Genomic DNA, 18,944 nt, shown 5'->3' with positions numbered 1-18,944 from the left:
GAGAATCTCCAGATAACCCTAGTTTAAAGATAAAGGCAGAGAACCTGGAAAGTATGAAATAAGGATAGGAGGACTGCTTTGTGTTGAGGTCACAGCTGAAGGGAGAGCCAGTTAATTTCCAGTGGTGCTTATTGCTGCCCTCCTTGCTGTCTGCCTTCTGGGGAGTGCCCGTTTTTATTCTCCTCCTTTATCTCCTCCCTTTTCCTGTGTCTGCTTCATTTGAGATCTTCAGTGACAACCTTGAGCACCCTTCTTTTGGCAAAGTGATTTTAGCAGTGTCCTGGTTAAACATTCCATTGAAACGAAGTAGCAGTTCTTAGGGGATTTGACCTATGTAACTTTTAGACCAAAAATGCTACAAAGAGTAGAATTGTTGAATGACCATTGTGGTACAAATGCATATGTTGAATGAGGTATTTTAGAGTTCTGAATAAGGCAACCTGTTTAAATTGTTTCTTTTCTTTTTCTTTCTTTCTTTCTTTCTTTCTTTTTTTTTTTTTTTTCAGAGACAGTCTTGCTCTGTTGCCCAAGCTGGAGTGAAGTGGCTCACTGTAATCTCAAATTCCTGGGCCCAAGTGATCCTCCTGCCTTAGCCTCCTGAGTAGCTGGGACTACAGGTGTGAGCCACCATGCCCAGCTAATTACAAAAAATTTTTTTAGTAGAGGTGAGATCTTGCTATGTTGCCCAGGCTGGTCGTCAACTCCTGGCCTCAAATGATCCTCCCACCTCAGTCTCTCAAGTGCTGGGATTATAGGTGTGAGCCACCAGGCCTGGCCAACTCTTAAGTTTTTAAAAGGGCAATGAAGTTTTTGCTTTTTGGGGTTTTTTTTTTTTTTTTTTTTTTTGAGACGGTGTCTCACTGTGTTGCCCAGGCTGGAGTGCTGTGTGTGCAATCTTGGCTCACTGCAACCTCTGCCTCCCAGGTTCAAGTAATTCTTCTGCTCCAGCCTCCTGAGTAGCTGGGACTGCAGGCGCATGCCAGGAGTCTTGAGACAGGGTTTCACCATGTTAGCCAGGCTGGTCTCAAACTCCTAACCTCAAGTGATCCGCTTACTTCAGTCTCCCAAAGTGCTGGGATTACAGGCATGAGCCACCGTGCCCAGCTGGGCAATAAAGATTAACAGGCGATGTTACTCCTTATTTGTAGGGTAAATTGGCAGGACTGGGTCCAGAGATTCTTAACCTGAAATCCACGGAGCCTCACGTGCTTCCTAAATGGGTTTCAGAGGAATCAAACTGCATGGAAGTTTAACAAAGGTTGTGCTTTAGTGTCCTCAAATTTCATCAGAAAGCCAAAGAATACTGTGCCCCTCAAAGGTTAAGAATGGCTTTTTGTTCAGTTTCACTGCTGATCAAGATGGTGGGTTGGATACAATGGTGTTTTCAAAACACTTGGAAATAATAATGCCCATGTTTGTTTTGTGGTGCTTTTTTAGCCATATACAGTATCCAAGTCACAAACCATTTCTCCTATACCTAGTAATTTTAGATGTATTATAAATCTAGTATCATCCCACTTGTTTCAAATTACTCCCATTAATTTACATTACAAACCATTTTGAGATCCCAGGCAATCTCAGGTGTAATTCTAATCTGGTACTGATTCCATGTGTCTTTGGGGGTAAATATTTGCTATATTAAAAAAATACTTTCCATTTATTCATTTATTTGAGATTAGGTCTTGCCCTGTCATCTAGGCTGGTGTTCAGTGGTTCCCTCATAGCTCACTGCAGCCTTGAACTCCTGGGCTCAAGCAGTCTTCTTGCCTCAGCCTCCCAAGTAGCTAGAACTACATATCCAGCTAATTTTTAAATTGTTTTTTAATAGAGACAAGGACTTGCTATGTTGCCCAGGCTGGTGTCAAATTCCTGCCCTCAAGCAATCTTTTTACCTTGCACTCCCAAAGCGCTGGGATTACAGGCATGAGCCACCATGCCTGGTCTATTTCCTCGAATTTATGTGCTGTCAGATCAATTAACATAGTTCAAAAAGTATAATTTTAATATTATCAATGTTACATTTCTAACCTTTGCTAAGTGGACATTTTATGAGTACGTGCTATGATGAAATATTTTTTTCAGCAATTATGTCTGATACTAATTTGTTTATAGCATAAAAATCATGGTTGGTCTAGATAAAACAGCAAGAGAAAAATGGGGAAAAACAGCCACCAAAAAATTCTTGAGAGTAGACTTTTGCCTGGTTTCCTTGAAGGCTTACCACTTTACTATTGCAAAAGAAAATATGTGTACAAATGTATTTTGTTGTCTGATACAGATTTCTTACGAATGAAAATAAGTGTTGGCCAATTATGGTCCTTAAAATGATTCAAGGATTATAAATCAATACTGAATCAAAAACCTCTTAAAATTATTTTCTAAATAAGCATGATCTAGGTAAATGGTTTTCAAATATAAGCAGACCACAAGCATCACCTGTAGAATTTATTGAAATGCATATCCCTGGGACCTCACCCCACAAGGATTCTATGTCAGTAGTTCTGCAACTAGGATCTGGAGTCTGTGTTTAACATATGCCCCAGGCGGTTTGACCACATTTTGCTAAAACTGATCTAGGTGCTAAGAGGTTACATGGAATAGCTGTAATGTATAACACCTTTAATTAAAAGAAGACTTGATGAGTGTGGAGAGGTGGAGACATGGAAGTATTAGCAAATGATGTGGAATAATTTTGCACCTCAATTATTTTGAAACCCAAAGAGCTTTTGTATATGTACATTTTATATATTGTTATTTACTATATTAAAAATTAAAATTGAGGTATTTAAAATATTTATTTTTAAAAGCCACTATATATTGACCTAAATAAAACCTTTATAAAACCGATTTTCCAAAATTAAAAAAATTATTGAGAAAGAATGGCATTATTTTACATTCATGCAAATCTCTTTACTGTCTAGCTTAATAGAAGACAGCTAGATTCTCATACAGGTTATCCAAAATGCTTGGGACCAGAATTGTTTTGGATTTCAGATTTTTTCTGATTTTGGAATATTTGCAGTATATATTCTTGTTCCAGTGAGCATTTCCTTTGAGCGTCATGTCAGTACTCAAAAAGTTTTGGATTTTGGAGCATTTTGGATTTCAGATTTTCAGATTTGGGATGCCCAACCAGATTGAAACTGATTCTCTATTCAATCTGTTGCAATGTTGTTTTGGTTGAAGTCTATAAAGAAAATTCAACTTCACACAGAAAGAGGATGAGTACTTTTAATACCTTCTTTGATATTATACCAAACCTCCGTAAGTGGTAGTTTCTTAAAGGTTAATTGCATTGTGGAATCTGAAATGAGCTTTTTTATAAAACTAAACCTTTGATACATTAAAATCAGTTGGTCCGCTTTGCACTTTTTTTCAGTGTGTCTTTCATCCATGCATGATTTTGGTTTTTAAGAGGGAGTCTCACTCTGTCACCCAGGCTGGGGTGCAGTGGCACAATCTCAGCTCATTGCAACTTCTACCGCCCAAGTTTCTGGGATCACAGATGGGTACCATCATGCCCAGCTAATTTTTTGTGTTTTTGATAGAAATGGGGTCTCACCATGTTGTCCAGGCTCTGGTATCAAACTCTTGAGTTTAAGCGATCTGCCTGCCTTAGCCTCCCAAAGTGCTGGGATTACAGGCGTGAGCCACTGCACCCGGCCTACCCATGTATGATTTTGTTATACCATTGGTCATTTGGAAACTAAGGCAGATCTTCTCATATAACTTTGATCACTGTCACCCTGATCTCATCAGGAAAGTCTTTTAAGTATTGGTGAATGAAGCTGGCAAGATTATGTGGCAGATGTAAAAAGTCTTCCAAAGTGCTTGAAAGCTCAAATTTCATCATTGGCAATAAGTACTGTCAATTGTTTTCCTCAAAGAAACAGGCTCAACTTTGTTCATTTTTAATAAAATGTCTGCCAAATACCCAAGTCAGAATAACTACGGTTTGTGAATTGTTCAAGTAAAAATGGTAGTCCATGAAAAAACAGCTAGCTCAGCTTGCAACTCAATTACACAAGTGCTTTTCTTCTAGACAGCCATTGTACTTCAGTGTGCGGTGGACTGCTTCATGGGTACTTCCATTTTGTCACAAAGAACATCAAAAAGACCCATGCTCAAGGGTCAAGATTTAATGAAAGTAATAATTCTGACTGCTTGCTTCATTAAAGACAATCATAAAGGAAACTGGCTTAAAAAGAAAAAAACCTAACGTGTGGTAGTGAAGAATGCAGTGACTACTAGTTTCATTTGCTGCCACTGCTTTGATTAGTGCGAAGGCGCCAGCAGTTTCCCCATAATTGCTTTTGCACCATCAGTGCAAATGTCAGCACACTGAAAAGACAATGTCTTTGTGTTATTCTAAAAATAGTTCTGACCTCTGAGACGGTCTTGGGGACTCCCAAGAATCTAGTAAACACACTTTGAGAACCCTTGATAGAGATGCCTTGGGCCTCCCTGCCAGCATTGTCGTTTTAGTGCCAGGCATTAACATGTTTGTATTACACGACGATTTAGTAATACAGTCTGGACTACCTCTTTATGAGACGAGGCAATGTTGTCATGATTTTAGGTAGAAGAAATGGAGAGTCCACAGTGCAGGCAGTTATTCATTATTCATCTAAGAGTCTTCAGCTCCTCCAGTGTACTCGTCCCTATGAGATGCTGAAGCACAACCTCCCTCCATCCCTGCTCATCCAAGTATTTTCCTGCGTTTGAGACGGCTTAAACGCTTTCCGTGGTCTTCTGAGTAGGAAGTGATTTCGTTTGTGCTTCGTATAGGACTTACTATATTGCATGCTCAAGTTTTTTGTTTGCTTCTTGTCAATCCCTTCATTGCTTAAGACCAAAATGAGTTACTGTTTTTCCTGTAATCTACGTGTAGTCCAAAAAAGGCGAGGTGTTTTGTAAATATTTGTCTCTATGTAAGGAAATCAAAACTGAAAGCAAAGTAACACCAAGTGTGCCCGTTTCCTGAGCTCAAGCACTGGAAGGATCAAAAGTAGCGAACTTTTGGTTTACTGCCGCGGTCTTGTTCCTGCTCACTGCCGCCTCTTGGGGCCCCATATTATTCAACAAATATTCAAATTGGAGCTGGAGTTCTGAGCGGCCGGGTACTGTGTATTCCAGCGGTGGGTGTCTGTACGTAGTTAGAACCTGGCAAGAGAGCACTCGCGAGGAGCCCGCAGGCGGGGCTGGTCGGCGCCCGGGTTCTGCCCCCTGCCCGACCCTGCCTGCCGCCTGCTGCCTGCCTCCGGCTCGGGCCGCCGAGCGCCCTGCCCATTTAAGGAGGCGGGCCGTACCACCGCAACTTTCTTGACAGGGGGTATCCCGGCGGACTCGGACAACTTCAAGGGAGCCGAGAGGCGATTTCTCTTCCTTTCTAACTGTGGTCCGCGTTGTGCTGCTGCTGGGCAGGCGCTGGGCGCCGGCGATCTTCGAGCGTGGGGGCCCGTTGGCTTTCCCTTCTCAGAAACTGCGCCGGGGGCGCTCGCTCGCTCCGGATTCGGACGCGGCGCTCCCCAGGCTCGTCTGGAGTGCAGATCGCCGCAGAGGCCCCAGTGCCCGGATGTCCATCAGGATTAGCGCGAGCCAATACGGGGCGAGCCCGGGGCTGCGCCGAGGACGCCCGGGGCTGGAGAGCAGGTAGTCCCGTAACATCGGGGCGCCGCGCCGGTACGCGTACTCGCCCGGCTCCGCCAAATGGTGAGCGCGGCGCTGGCAGCAGGGCCCGCGGGGTGAAGGCGCTCATGGACGGAAGACCCCTGGCTCTATAAGCTGAATTATGGCAGCCCAGTCAAGGTAAGCCGGGTACCAGAGAAACTTTTTAAACGCATTCGTGGCGAGGGGAGCTGAAGGTTGCGGGGGCGGGCAGGGTGCGGGGAAGGAGACCGGCAGGAAGCAGCTTTGTCATTGCCTTCTCATCATTCCCGAGGCTGTGGCTTGACTAAATGTCAGATAAAAAACAGTTTGGAGAACATGCTGAACAATTTCTGCATAGCGGAGAGAAGGATGGAGTTAATGTGAAGATTAAAATTAGATAGCCCCCTTCTTCCCCCAGAACTGTTATTTTCCCGGACATTAAGTTCATTTCACTTGTCCGCCCTTGCCTAAATTTCCATTTCGGTTCTTTGTGCGCCTACCCTTCGGTTCTCTGGATTTCTTGCTTGTTGTCTCGAGGGGAAGTTTAGAAATACGATTAATGTAAAACATAGTTCACCTTGGAGAGGATGGGTGAGAATTTGCCTGGTGAGTGAAAATTTTACTGCTAGAATGTACGATTCCACATAAAACGGCCCCGCTTACGTGAATCTGCTGAGTAGGCAAAGACCTGGAACGCGCTGGGGTGGTGAAGGGGAGAGAGGATAATGAACTGCAGTTGCTGTCAGAGGAGCGCTATTGTAAGAACCTCAAGCCTGTCTTTCCATGGTTTGTTACTGGTTTTGTAATGAGCGTTAAAGAAGAGTGATGACAAGGCATTAGTGATTATTATCCAAACTGTTCTGTGCGATTTTTAGTTTTGACAGCAGTTGGTGCTAAGGGAGACTTAGGAGTTATATATGCATTCTCTTTCAACTGTGTTTTGCTGGAAAGCAGTTTGGTCTCATATTTAAAAATAATAGGGCTCTTCAAGCTGATATTTGATGTAGAACAGTGATTTTGGGAGGTCTCAGAAGACTTAACAAATTTCACGTCTGAAGACTCAGATCATGGAGAGAAATGAATGTTAAATGTTCATGTTTGGGCTGGATGAGACTGAATTTTTTTTCTTACGAAGTAGAACTTTCTAGGAAGGAAAGAGCTTCTCTGTGTAGAGTATCTCCTATGTGCTACCTGCTTTTTATATTTCTTCCTCTCAACCCAGTGGTTTATCCTCTGCCTCCATTTTATTGATAGTTTTAAGAAAGTGGTTCTTAATCTGGGGCCAAGTAGTAGAACTTGGATGAGAAACAGAAGTTGCGTCTCTATTTTTGTTAACCTCTAACTGAAATTTAGTATTTTTTTTTTTTAAAGTAGGAATAGAGATAAAACTATAGTACCAGTCCTGGTGATGTTATCACAAATAGAAACTATGTGTCTTTTCATAATCTTATTACAATTGTTGCAGATATCTTCAGATAACTTTTGCGCTTTCCACTCAGGAAATTAAGGAACTGCTTTATCTTGCTTAATTCAGTCGTAAAGAAAAACAGTACTGTACTATTAATTTCTTTTAAATGTTTTAATAGGTGCTTGTCTATATAATCTGGCCCCTTTGTATTCTTATGTATTTTATTTAATGTATTTAAAAACATTATTTTGATAGTGGTGTTATTCATCAGACTGCTACAGAGGTCTATGGCACAAAATCTTCCATTAAGATACCTTGATCTAAGAAGTTAGTAAATGCTGTGTGACAGAGCTCAGTAATATAGCGCAGGGATTTGAACCCAGGTGTGAGAGATTCAATGCCAGCGCTCTTAAACTAATGATAAAAATAAAATGAGACACAAGCTAAATTGGACACTGCTGTGTGCCAGGCACAGCGTTAAGCAACTTTAATTGGATTAGCTCTTTGACTCTTCTCGGGCACCTAAATAGGTAAGTACTTTTATTATCCACATTTGTTAGTTAAGGAAACTGAGGTCCTGCCTGGCTGTTTCTTGCTTGAGGTCACAAAGGTGGAGCAACGCCTGACTCCAGATCTGCTTTGCACACTTCCTCCCTTACGTGCTTCCTCTTTAATGCTGAGGTGAGATGTTAAAGGGAGCTGCCAAGCCTCAGTATAACAGTACAAAGAATGATTCCTGCTAAAATTGGTTGTTTGTAATATGTAATAATCCTGAGTTATCAATGTGGTGGTTCAGCTTGCCAGCAATTAAAATAGATGAATTGTGGTTATTTCTGATCCTCTACCTGGCCTTCCGACATTCCCTGGAACTAGGAATAGTCACAAGACTGTTACGTCTGCTGTTTTCTTTGTGTGTTGGGAGTATATCTCACATTTTGTAAATGTCCGTTTTCTTTGGTTACACCTGGAATGTGGCCCATGTTCGTTCAGATATTGTGCTCTGTGGGAGAGAAGGTAATCTTTGAGATCCAGAGAGAATATATGGAGAAGATTCAATATATTTTGGGACTTCAGGGAAACTCTAAAGCTGGGCCACGTTGCCCTGAGTAGTGCTAAGAGAAACCGAAACATCACCTGTGATGTAAAAGCTCAGGTAGTGAACCATGTGCTATGCATTAGTGTGTGTTTGCTCTTGAGACAATTAATTTAGACTGACAGACTCATTGTACTTACGATTCATAGCTCGGTGTTTAACCACACTAGTTTCATTGTGCATTGTTTAGTTTGATTCCTGATTTGATATTGATGGGTGATATATGACTTAATTTTTTATGCAAATTGATTAGGCAGTGTATTCCCGTCCCTGTAGTTCACTCCTTAAGGCAAGATATTGTCTCCCACATTTTAGTCTCCCCTACATAAGCTAGAAGTACTTTGAATTGAGAGATTACCTAAGTATTTCTTGGCTTGTGGACTTTTATAAATTAAGGTTGTATATTCCTCTACCTCATTTTAAAACCTAAGAGTAGGAAATTTGTTTTGTGGTTGATTTCTTCTCTTAAAGCTGGAAGACATTTCTTGACTAAAATGCGAATTAAATGCTTTTAAAATTTAAATTTTGGGGGCCATATTTTGAAAACAATGAATATTTGGTTTATTGTGTTCCCAGAGTTGTGGAGAAAGGTGGTCACTGAGAAATGTCATGTCAGTTAAAGCGGATAGTATGCTGTGTCTGGGCTCTCAGATAAGTGTGTGCTTTCTTTGGAACCTATAAACATAACAGACACATTGAATATACTTCCTTGTGGAAATTGCAACAAACTTGCTTTCTTTAATGTGAAATAGTTACAGAACATGACTTTAGTTACTGGACTCTGATGGAAAGTGCATCCAGACTATTTTATAGAAGTATAAAAACTAGCAACTGATTAACGTAACAGTTTATAGACTTTTTTTTTTTCTGCAAGGATTAACAGTGCTTTATACTGAGGAGTGATGTTGATGAATACAGGAAAAAGGAGGGCTTTGTCTGATTCCCCGCCTCTGCTGCTAACCCTCTCATTGAAGCAAATCCCTGAATTCTAGAAAGGAAAATATACATACCTTCAAATACCATCAGGGATTAGCCAGTTAAAAAAAATCACCTGATGCTACCTGAGAACCCCTGGCCCTAGGGGTGTATGCGTGGGAGTGGGGGAGTTGAACTTGCTTCTTTGGGAGAGTTGAATCTGGTGGCTGAGCATGGAGCTTCTCAAAAGAAAGGATTTATAGACAAACTGCAGAAGGAAAGTAGGTTCAGTCAACTCTCCCACAGTTTTTAACTTTTGAATTTGACTAAAATTAATGTTAATGAAGCTTTGAAAAATCAATAAAGAAGCAAAGTCAGATTGTTCCCAAGATTAATATGAAGCTGTTTTTTGGTGGATCTCTTTTACTCTGGGGAGGGAAAGTTTTCCGTTGCGAAAAGCAGTGCTCTTAAACTGGTGTAGAACCAGTTTTGCCCCGCCCTATGCCCATGTCTCTGATTCTTTGAGCTAGTGATTACCTTGGAAGAAAATTCGTGAATGCAAAACAGCTTTGATTAAAAATGAGCCAATATCAAAGAGAATGCTGTGGTTTTGGAAAGGTACAGTTCAGGGAAGAGATTTTGGGACAGAAATAATTTATGTAGTATTTTGATCCATTGAATATTCTCATTTTTTCCTTCTTGTGACACTGTTGTAAACAGTGTCCTTGACAGAAGAGAAACACAAACAGGTCTTTTAAGTGATTTCTTTCTAGTTCATCCTGAGAGCCCAGTTGAGCTTCCTGACTCATAGTCTAGAGCTGCTTCCATGATAAAGACTGAAGGAGCGGTGAGTCATTTTTTAAAGTCAGCTGATTTATGGGGATGTTGTTGTTTTGGCAAAATTAATGCAAGTGATCTCTCGAGAGATTTTGCTGGATTCTCTACCATACCATGAAAAGATATTCCATAGCTGGATTTACACTCTTGAAAATGGGGTTTTTATGGGTGCTGCATTTAAAAATTTTAAATTTCAAATATATTCAGGAATAAAAATATTATAGATGAGAGAGAAATCTACTTTTTCATCTTGGTTCTGTTATTTATTTGCTGTGAGCCTCCAAATCTATTTTTTACATAATAGCTGTAAGATAGAGGAGTTATAAAGCTGATTTGTTAACTATTGCTTTGAGGTATATATAAACTTAGTTTTCTGTTAGCAAATTTCTCCATTTCATTTTTTTTGCATAAATATACCTATTTTAGTAGAGCTGGGATTTCACCATATTGGCCAGGCTGGTCTCGAACTCCTGACCTCAGGTTTCTTTTCCAAGATAGGCAAATAAACTTACTCTAATTCTGTATGTCAGATACAGTGGAAATACAATATGCACCTCTAGGACAAAGTTTCTTAGAGCCACGTTTCTTGGCTCAGAAATAGAAACATATAGTGAGGCTGAGTATAATCTCTTTGTTGTGGTTCAGTTACATTTTATTGATATAGGGTGAGTACATAACTTTTACAGTAAATGATTACCAATCAGTACATTTTATTGATATCGGATGAGTACATAACTTTTACATGTTAAATGATTACCATTTTTACTTGAATGTGAAAATTGGGGGAGCTGAAGTAGTATTTTCTGTCTCCTTCAGATGGTCCTCAATTCGTTTTATTATGAATATAATGTGTTCATTTGCTCAAAATAACACAGCAGGTAGAATGTACAATGTCTTGCTCAAGTACAAATGTATCAGATGAACTTTAGATTTACACTTCAGGAGAAAATAATATGTATAACTTTTGGTGCTAATACTCCAGGGAACTAAAAGTAAAGATTAACTTTAAAACCATGAAAATTGCTGACTTTCTGTGTCTTGGCAGTGATCAGTGTTGAGAATCCCTCCCCTGTGCAAACTTTTTCCTTTTCTTATCTATCCACGGGGAGTTAAAGCTTAACCTGATGGCCACACAGCCAACAGACCTGGCATCTTGAAAGTCTTGTTCTCTGCTGAATATCTGTTTTCTTGTGTTAGTTTATTAGCTTTGTTTTTAATTTAACCAGATTGAACTGCTATCAGGTTCTTTCTTTTTTTTTTTTTTTTTTTTTTTTTTTTTTTTTTTTTGGGTTTCGCTCTTGTTGTCCAGGCTGGAATGCAATGGCGCGATCTCGGGTCACAGCAACCTTCGCCTCCTGGGTTCAAGCCATTCTCCTGCCTCAGCCTCCGGAGTAGCTGGGATTACAGGCATGCGCCACCATACCAGGCTAATTTTGTATTTTTAGTAGAGGTGGGATTTCTCCATGTCGGTCAGGATGGTCTCGAACTCCCGACCTCGGGTGATCTGCCCACCTTGGCCTCCCAAAGTGCTGGGATTACAGGTGTGAGCCACCATGCCTGACTGAACTGCTATCAAGTTCTTAAGGCTATTGCTCGGAGCAGTAATTTGGTGACAGATTTAATATATTAAGAGGAAATCCCAGGGGTAACATCTTGTCTAAAGGAACTCAAGCAGACAAAGGGTAAAATATTTTTATTGACACCTAGATTGCGTTTATTTTGGTATGTTTTCAAAGGGCACTCACTGTTGTATTGCATTCTAAAAAGTACCAAGAATTGCTTTTCCTCCATGGTGGCTCATATGGGTGAGGGCTTGGAGACCCCACAGGCCACATGATCCTTTGTTTTGGTCTGGGGAAGAGTTAAGGCTGTGAGGAAGATCTTACCTCTTTTTTTATTTTTTTTTTATTTTTTCAATTTTTTACTGCTGGATTGGCAACTAAACAAATAAAAAGTAAAAGGGTATTTTAGGGGTAATATGGTCATATGAGGTTCAGGGTTCTCAAACTTGATTAGACACAAAAATCACTGTGGTTGCTTTTTAGTGTGCAGATTCTGCTCCCACTCCCCCAGAGATTCTGAGTGGACAGGTTCTGGGTGGAGCCCTGCTGTCTGTAAGGCCAGGGGCACAGGTACGGTGCTTTGTGAGATTGTGTGTGTGTGAGTGAGAGAGATCATGTAAACCATGTTGTACAATGCTATTAAATTTTGATTTAATATATGCTTATAAATATACGTTTTTCCCTCTCCTGTTGAAACAGACTGGAGGTTGGTAGAGAAGGTGGGTATCCACCTCCATGAATTTATCCTTATATTACAAACTGTTGGTTGAAATGTCCAAATGTGTCTGTTAAAAAAATAATAATAAAATAAAAGATACCGAGAAGCATTGTCCAGTGTTTGATCATACAGCACCTTCCAAGAATTGTCTCTTCTCAAGGACCAGGGTATTTAATTTATGTTTTTCTATCCTTGTGGGCTCCCTCCCCAGTTAAGTCTCTCTCTCTCTCTACCACACACACCCCAGTTTATCAGGTGGCAGTTGTTTTTGTTCCCAGGGAAAAGTTAAAATGGCTTGGTCAGTTGTGTCCAAACTTTGTGAAACTGAAATGAAAGTTTTGTTTTTTAATAAAAGCTTTGCTTAGGGGTACTGCTGAACAAATAACGTTCAACAAGACATTTTAAATGGAACTCCTACTGGGAAGTAAATGTTAAAATTATAGCAGATGTCACTTCCTGTAACAAAATTCAGGAAACAGTCTTTGGTATGTGGGTGTTGTAACTTTTCAATTCTTGGAACTTTCCTTCAGGAAACTGTCCTGTCAGAAGCAAAGCAGTCAATAAAATATGAAGCACAACTTAAATTGTGTTATGCAGTGTAATTAAATTTTGATTTGGTGCATATGTTTTTGTGGTCAAGACAGAACCAAGATTATCACGTGACTTTCATCCTGGACAATGTGTGTCTGGATAACTTGTTAAATTGCCTCTCCCCCACTGATCTCCCATTCTGGTTGCTTTAAAAATACAGGTGTATCTGATTTACTGTGGACTTGAATTCATGGAAAGTGGTATAAATTTAATTAGTTCTCGTTTTGCACAAAACTATGAAACCTGTTTCTAACATGGCCTATCTAGTAAGTTGGTAGCTTTGAGCTTTGATAAAGTTTGAGTCCATGATATTATGGTTTAAGAAAATTTTTCCTTAAAGGAAAACAGAATGTGTTATTGAGTTAATATGCTAGGTTTTAGTTGTTAATTTGCTGAAAGGATATTCATTGGTATAAAGTAACCTGCAGCTCTGTCCTTTTATATTTTTTCAGGTAATTTTGACCTAGCAATTACAGCTATAGGAATGTTTTCCTGTTACTCGTTTATAGTCTGTCTCTCCCTGTCCCCTCCAGCCTCCTTTTAGAGTTAGACAGTGCTAACTCTCCATTTAAAAAAGTTGTGTAAAAATAAACTTTGTACCATAGGGGGAAAATTAGGCAGTAACATTTACTGGCATTAGAATAGTAAAAGGATAAAATGAAACCTAGTGTATTACATTTATACATAACAGGTTTTATAACCTAAAAATATTGGAAAGAATTATTAACGTTATTCGAATTGTCTACTTATCTTGTGACTTGGTTTTAGTAAAATTCAAAGTACCACTGGAACTTAGTTTTTGTTTTTAAGTGGGAACTCTGCCCAGAAGACAAAAAGTCCTAGGTTGGCAGTTATAAAAGATTGAATTTGATAATTCTATCACTGCTGATGGTGTGAGTTTTTTATTTGTTCTTACCCTTAGGGCAGGGAGGGGCCTCCTCTTACAAACACCTTCATTTCTTTCTTATTTTAGGAGTCATGTTTCTTTAAGGATAAAGTAAACTCGTTAAGTTTACTTAATTCCGAGTTTAAATTTGTAGGCTTTACAGAGAGTCTTGGCAGTTTATGATAAGCCTAGCATAAAACTTGATTTCTTTCTGAGGTCACTCGTATTCTGTGTTGACATCCTTACAGTATTGGTATTATCCATGATCTTAGAGTATTTTAAAGAATGAAGTAGTCAGGTGCGGTGGCTCACACCTGTAATCCCAGCACTTTGGGAGGCCCAGGCGGGCGGATCATGAGGTCAGGAGATCGAGACCATCCTGGATCACACGGTGAAACCCCGTCCCTACTGAAAATACCAAAAAAATTAGCCGGGCATGGTGGTGGGTGCCTGTAGTCCCAGCTACTTGGGAGGCTGAGGCAGGAGAATGGCGTAAACCCGGGAGGCAGAGCTTGCAGTGAGTGGAGATTGCGCCACTGCACTCCAGCCTGGGTGACAGAGTGAGACTGTCCCCCCCCCCCCCAAAAAAAAATATTTTATTGAGGTCTATTGTATATGTCATAAAATTCACTCATGTCAAGTGACAACTCAGTGATGTTTAATTATTTTACTGAATGGAGTGACCAGTTTTATAACATTTTATCCCATACCTGGTAAGATCCCTCCTGCCCATTTACAGTTAATCCCCGTCCCCAGCCCTACCGCCATAACATACTTTCTCTCTCTGTAAATATCCCTTTTCTGGGCATTTCACATAGTGGAATCATAAATGAAGTATTATGGTTTCTTGCATCTGACTCTTTTTACTTGCATATGTATATATATTTTAAATTTACCAGCCTCAGCGCATTCTGGCCATACTTGCATAATTTTTTGAGGTTCATCTGTGGCGCACCATGTATCAGTAATTCTGTCCTTTTATCGCTGAATAGTATTCTGTTAATAGATGTGATGGACGGGTTGTCCCAGTTTTTAAAAAATTGTGAATAATGTTGCTATTAACATTTACATGCAAGACTTTGTGTGGACATATGTATATGTGTGTGTGTGTGTGTGTATATATGTGTGTGTGTGTGTGTGTATATATATATATATAGTTTTTTTTTTTTTTGGTTAGATAGCTAAAGGTGGAATTTCTGGGTCCTATGATAGGTTTTTGTTTGACTTTTTGAGAAAATACCAAACTGTTCTTCAAACTATATGCCCAGTCTAGCTTTGAACTGATCTAATTTAGTCAATTTCTTGTAAGTTGTTTGCTATCTTCTTAGTTATTTGGGCTATGAAAGTAGTGGCTCTGAGGTCTGATCAATTTTGCATTTGATTGTTAGAAAATTGTATATTGTTTTCAATTTATATGTAATCTTAAAACACAGCTCATTTTTTCCCCCATATGCAATTCTTTATTGTATTTTGTAATTTGGGCTTTTCGATTAAGAAATTCGTATCAAGGAATGTTTAAACAATGCCAGATTGAGTTTAAAATACCAATGCATGCTGATTATTGTCAAAATAGTAAAGAAAACTCCAGCTCCGCAACTCATAAATCCCTCAAATAGCAGAATTTAAATATATTGTTTGTTAAATAGAAATCCTTTATTTTATAATTGCAAAATGGTCCTGGAAATTGTTATTACAGTGTGCATTTTAAATAAAAGCGCTTGGGCAAAAATGAGCTGTTCTCGTTCACTAGAGCCTCACATGCTAAGATAAGTTATCTAGGTGAAGCGTCTGGAAATTATTCAGACTTGGGTCCTGCCTGGGGAAGGCGGTGACTATGTGCCCTCACTGATGGTGTGCTCCGACTTCAGGAAAAGATAGATCTGTTGCAGAAACAAAATGTTTGATGAAATGCTCTGAAAGTATCTTTAGGAGCATGTGTGATGGTAGTGAAAATGAATCATCTTTTTAGCACTCAGTCATTCTATTAAAAAAAAAAAAAAAAGAGCTGTGAGGCTCTGTCTAGAAGCTGTCTTCATTTCTTCCTTTATGAGCCTTTCAAGTGTTCTTTCAACTTGGAGAGCCTCAGTGCATTGTGGCAAGTTACTGAAATCTGCTGCTCTGCGTATTAATTTACCTACTTAAGAATTATATCAGTATCAGCAGCTTTATGAATGTGGCCAATTCACATGCATTAAGTGTTTTTCATATTATCTGTAAATGTATTGAGTACTTCATTGTTCACTAAGAGCCAACTATTGGTGTGTGCAGGGCTCTGAGTTGGTTTAGATAAATACACTATCTCCCTCCCTACAAGGAGCTCATAGTTTGGTGGGAGAGACAGAAATGAGCAAACAAACTGACAAATAAAACAAGTGCAAATTGTGAAAACACAGTGGCAAAAAACAAACAGGATACTGTGAGGGAATAATAGGGGGTGGGGAATTGGTCTTGGTTTTGGCGGGGAGAACCTCTGAGGAGGGTTACCTGAGGCAGAGAAAAGAGCAGACCATGACACATTAGAGAAATGTAATTGTCCCTCTAGAATGTACATGGAAGTCAGTGGTGATGGTGGTGAGAAGAATGGCTTTTTTTGAGAAAGAGTTTCGCTGTGTTGCCCACACTGGAGTGCAGTGGCGCAATCGTGGCTCGCTGCACCCTCCAAGAATGGCATTTTTAAACAGGGATAAAAATGTTAGGAAATGACCATCATGTGGCAGTTTCTTGAAATAAAAATTTGATCGTTTTAGTGGTTTGTAGTTCTACCAAAACTTAGCCCTGTTTTTATTTTAATAAAGGCAAAGTGAGTACCATAACAACCTAGCTATGAACTTTAAAATAGAGACTATATTTCTGAAACTTAGGCTTAATTGGCACATAAATACAAACACATTAAACAAGTGTTGAAATTTGAGAGGACATTTTTCTTTGGGAGCCATCAAATAAGGGATATGGTAGAATTTAGAAAGACCCCCAGCTCAGTGAGGTACAGTTATAAGGAAGTGAAGATTTAGACAGTAAGGAGGGCATTCCATCTGGCTATTAAATATAAAGGTTAATTTACAAAACAACCTTTTATACGTGTGAAGGACTGTTATGGGAGGTGGGGTGAAAGAAGGCCTCTATCTCTGCCAAAAAAAGTGGTGTTCTTTTTATATATTTAGCAGTAGGAAATAATCTTCTGCCTTGGATATTTTAGGAAGTAGCAGATGGTTTAAGTACCTGTGATATTATGATTATATATTGGTTTTTGTCCATGGTTCCTGGCCCATAACTCCCACAATCCTTGTTAATCTTTTGTTATAATGGTGGGGCACTTTAGGCCTCAGGAAACAGAATCTCTCTCTGTGACCTTCTCTTATCTTCCTTTCACTTGCCCAAGGCAGGACTCTAATCTGATTGTGAGTCTAAAGACTTTTATTCCTGAGAGGTCCTGCCCCATACTCTGGAGGAAGGAATGCTGCACAGAGAGGCCAAGAAAAATCTGAACTGATGGCCTTGCTTGATTTAGATCATACCCTTTTTGTCCAATCACATTTCTACATGGTGGTCAATCTTGCCTATACTATGAAGTCTCCATAAAAGGCCCACGAGGGCTAGGTCTCCAGAGAGCTTCTGGATAGCTGAGCACGTGGAGGTTCCGGGAGAGTGGTGTGCCCAGGGAGGGCATGGAAGCGCCACGCCCCTTCCCCCATATCTCACCCTACACATCTCTTCATCTGTATGCTTTGTAATGCCCTTTACAATAAACCGGTAAACGTTAAGTAGGTGTTTCCTTGAGTTCTGTGAGCTGCTCCAGCAAATTAATCGAAACCATGGGATCCCAACTGCAAGCCAGTCTATGAGAAGTTCTGGAGGTCCAGACCTGTGACTGGTGTCTGAAGGGATGGCGGGGGGCAGTCTTGGGGGCTGAGCCCTCGACCTATGGGATCTGACTCCGTCTCTAGGTAGTGGTGTAGATAGTAGGAAAATCTCCTCCTCCCATGTTTGATCACAGAAATCTTCTGTGTTGATGATTGTTGTGGTGTGAGAGCAGAGGAAAAACACGGTTAGAATTTTTTGAAAACAGCACCTTTTTCTCAAGGGATTCTGTGGTTTCTTGAAACAATGTGATCACAACAAACTACTGTAGGAACTGAAAGTTTTTGTCCTTTGTGTATCACAGCTATATTTAATTACATGAAGTTGCTTCAAAGATCTGCATTCATTATCATCTCATCTCTCTTGTACCTCTCTCCACAGTTATTTTCAAATGAATGTATTGAGTTGTAGACCTTTGTGGCATAATGATTGTTTTTATGAGTGTTTCATAACCATGTAAGAAAGAACGTATTTGCTTTATTTTCAGAGTCCAGAGGTAAATGTGGTTTTGTATCTTACATTATTTCTGTATTCTCATTTTGTCTGTCTGATCTGCCATGGACTGAGAGATGAATAAAAGCTTCATACGAGTACACTACTGTCTTAAGTTTCTTGCTTTGCAAATGTTGATGCCATGTTTTTTATTTTTATTTTTTGCAATGGCGTCTCGCTCTGTTGCCCAGGCTGGAGTGCAGTGGAGCAATCTCGGCTCACTGTAGCCTCCACCTCCTGGGTTCAAGGGATTCTCCTGCCTCAGCCTCCCCAGTAGCTGGGACTACGGGCATGTGACAACGAATCCGGCTAATTGTTTGTATGTTTAGTGGAGATGGGGTTTCACCGTGTTAGCCAGGATGTTCTCAGTCTCCTGACCTCATGATCCACCTGCCTTAGCCTCTCAAAGTGCTAGGATTACAGGTGTGAGCCGCTGCGCCCAGTAATGCCATGTTTTTGATGCACAGATAGTCATCATTGTTAATGTCTTCTTTTCAGATTGTCCCCTTTGGTACTGTTAGTTTTTCATGTATTCTTCCAGGTTTCTTTGAGTATAGGTGATATTTCTTAAAAAGATGTGTATCTTTTAATATTTTCTCCATGTGGATTTTATTTTGGTTTAAGGAGTGATGGAAGGTTTCTGAACCCTTCCTCTCTTCCCCAAGACTCGCCATTCTGTTCTCTATATTTAAGCACCATCATCAAATTCACTGTACCTTTGTACGTGTTTTAATATATGATGAGGCTGATTGCCCTTCTTTACCCTTCTGAGGTGCACTCTCAGAATTTTTGTGGCTGTTTTCTCATGTACTTTTTCCAGATGAATTTGAGTGTTCTGTCAAACAACTTGGGGCCTTATAATAGGATGACTTCCTAACAAATTTGTAAAACCTCATCCTGTTTTTCAGAAGTATTAAAGTTTTAAATGGATTACC

At 39.8% G+C, this 18,944-nt stretch overlaps 1 protein-coding gene across 4 annotated transcripts in view; it reads left to right on the top strand.

Moving 5' to 3' along the window:
• LOC105479662 (ALF transcription elongation factor 1) overlaps positions 1-18,944 on the top strand; it is a 202,959-nt gene that overhangs the window by 65,439 nt on the left and 118,576 nt on the right. The window contains exon 1 of one of the 4 annotated variants that reach the window (XM_011737761.3): positions 870-5,808. The exons of the other annotated variants lie outside the window; for them this stretch is intronic. Coding sequence (XP_011736063.2) covers positions 5,792-5,808 — 17 coding nt within the window. The 5' untranslated portion in view covers positions 870-5,791. Of the gene's footprint in view, positions 1-869; positions 5,809-18,944 lie in introns of those variants that run through there. 4 annotated transcript variants of the gene reach the window in all.

Source organism: Macaca nemestrina, chromosome 3 (genome assembly GCF_043159975.1).
Source record: "Macaca nemestrina isolate mMacNem1 chromosome 3, mMacNem.hap1, whole genome shotgun sequence".
Classification (NCBI taxonomy): domain Eukaryota; kingdom Metazoa; phylum Chordata; class Mammalia; order Primates; family Cercopithecidae; genus Macaca; species Macaca nemestrina.
Note: the sequence above shows the minus strand (reverse complement) of the source record. Positions and strands in the feature narration are given on the sequence as shown.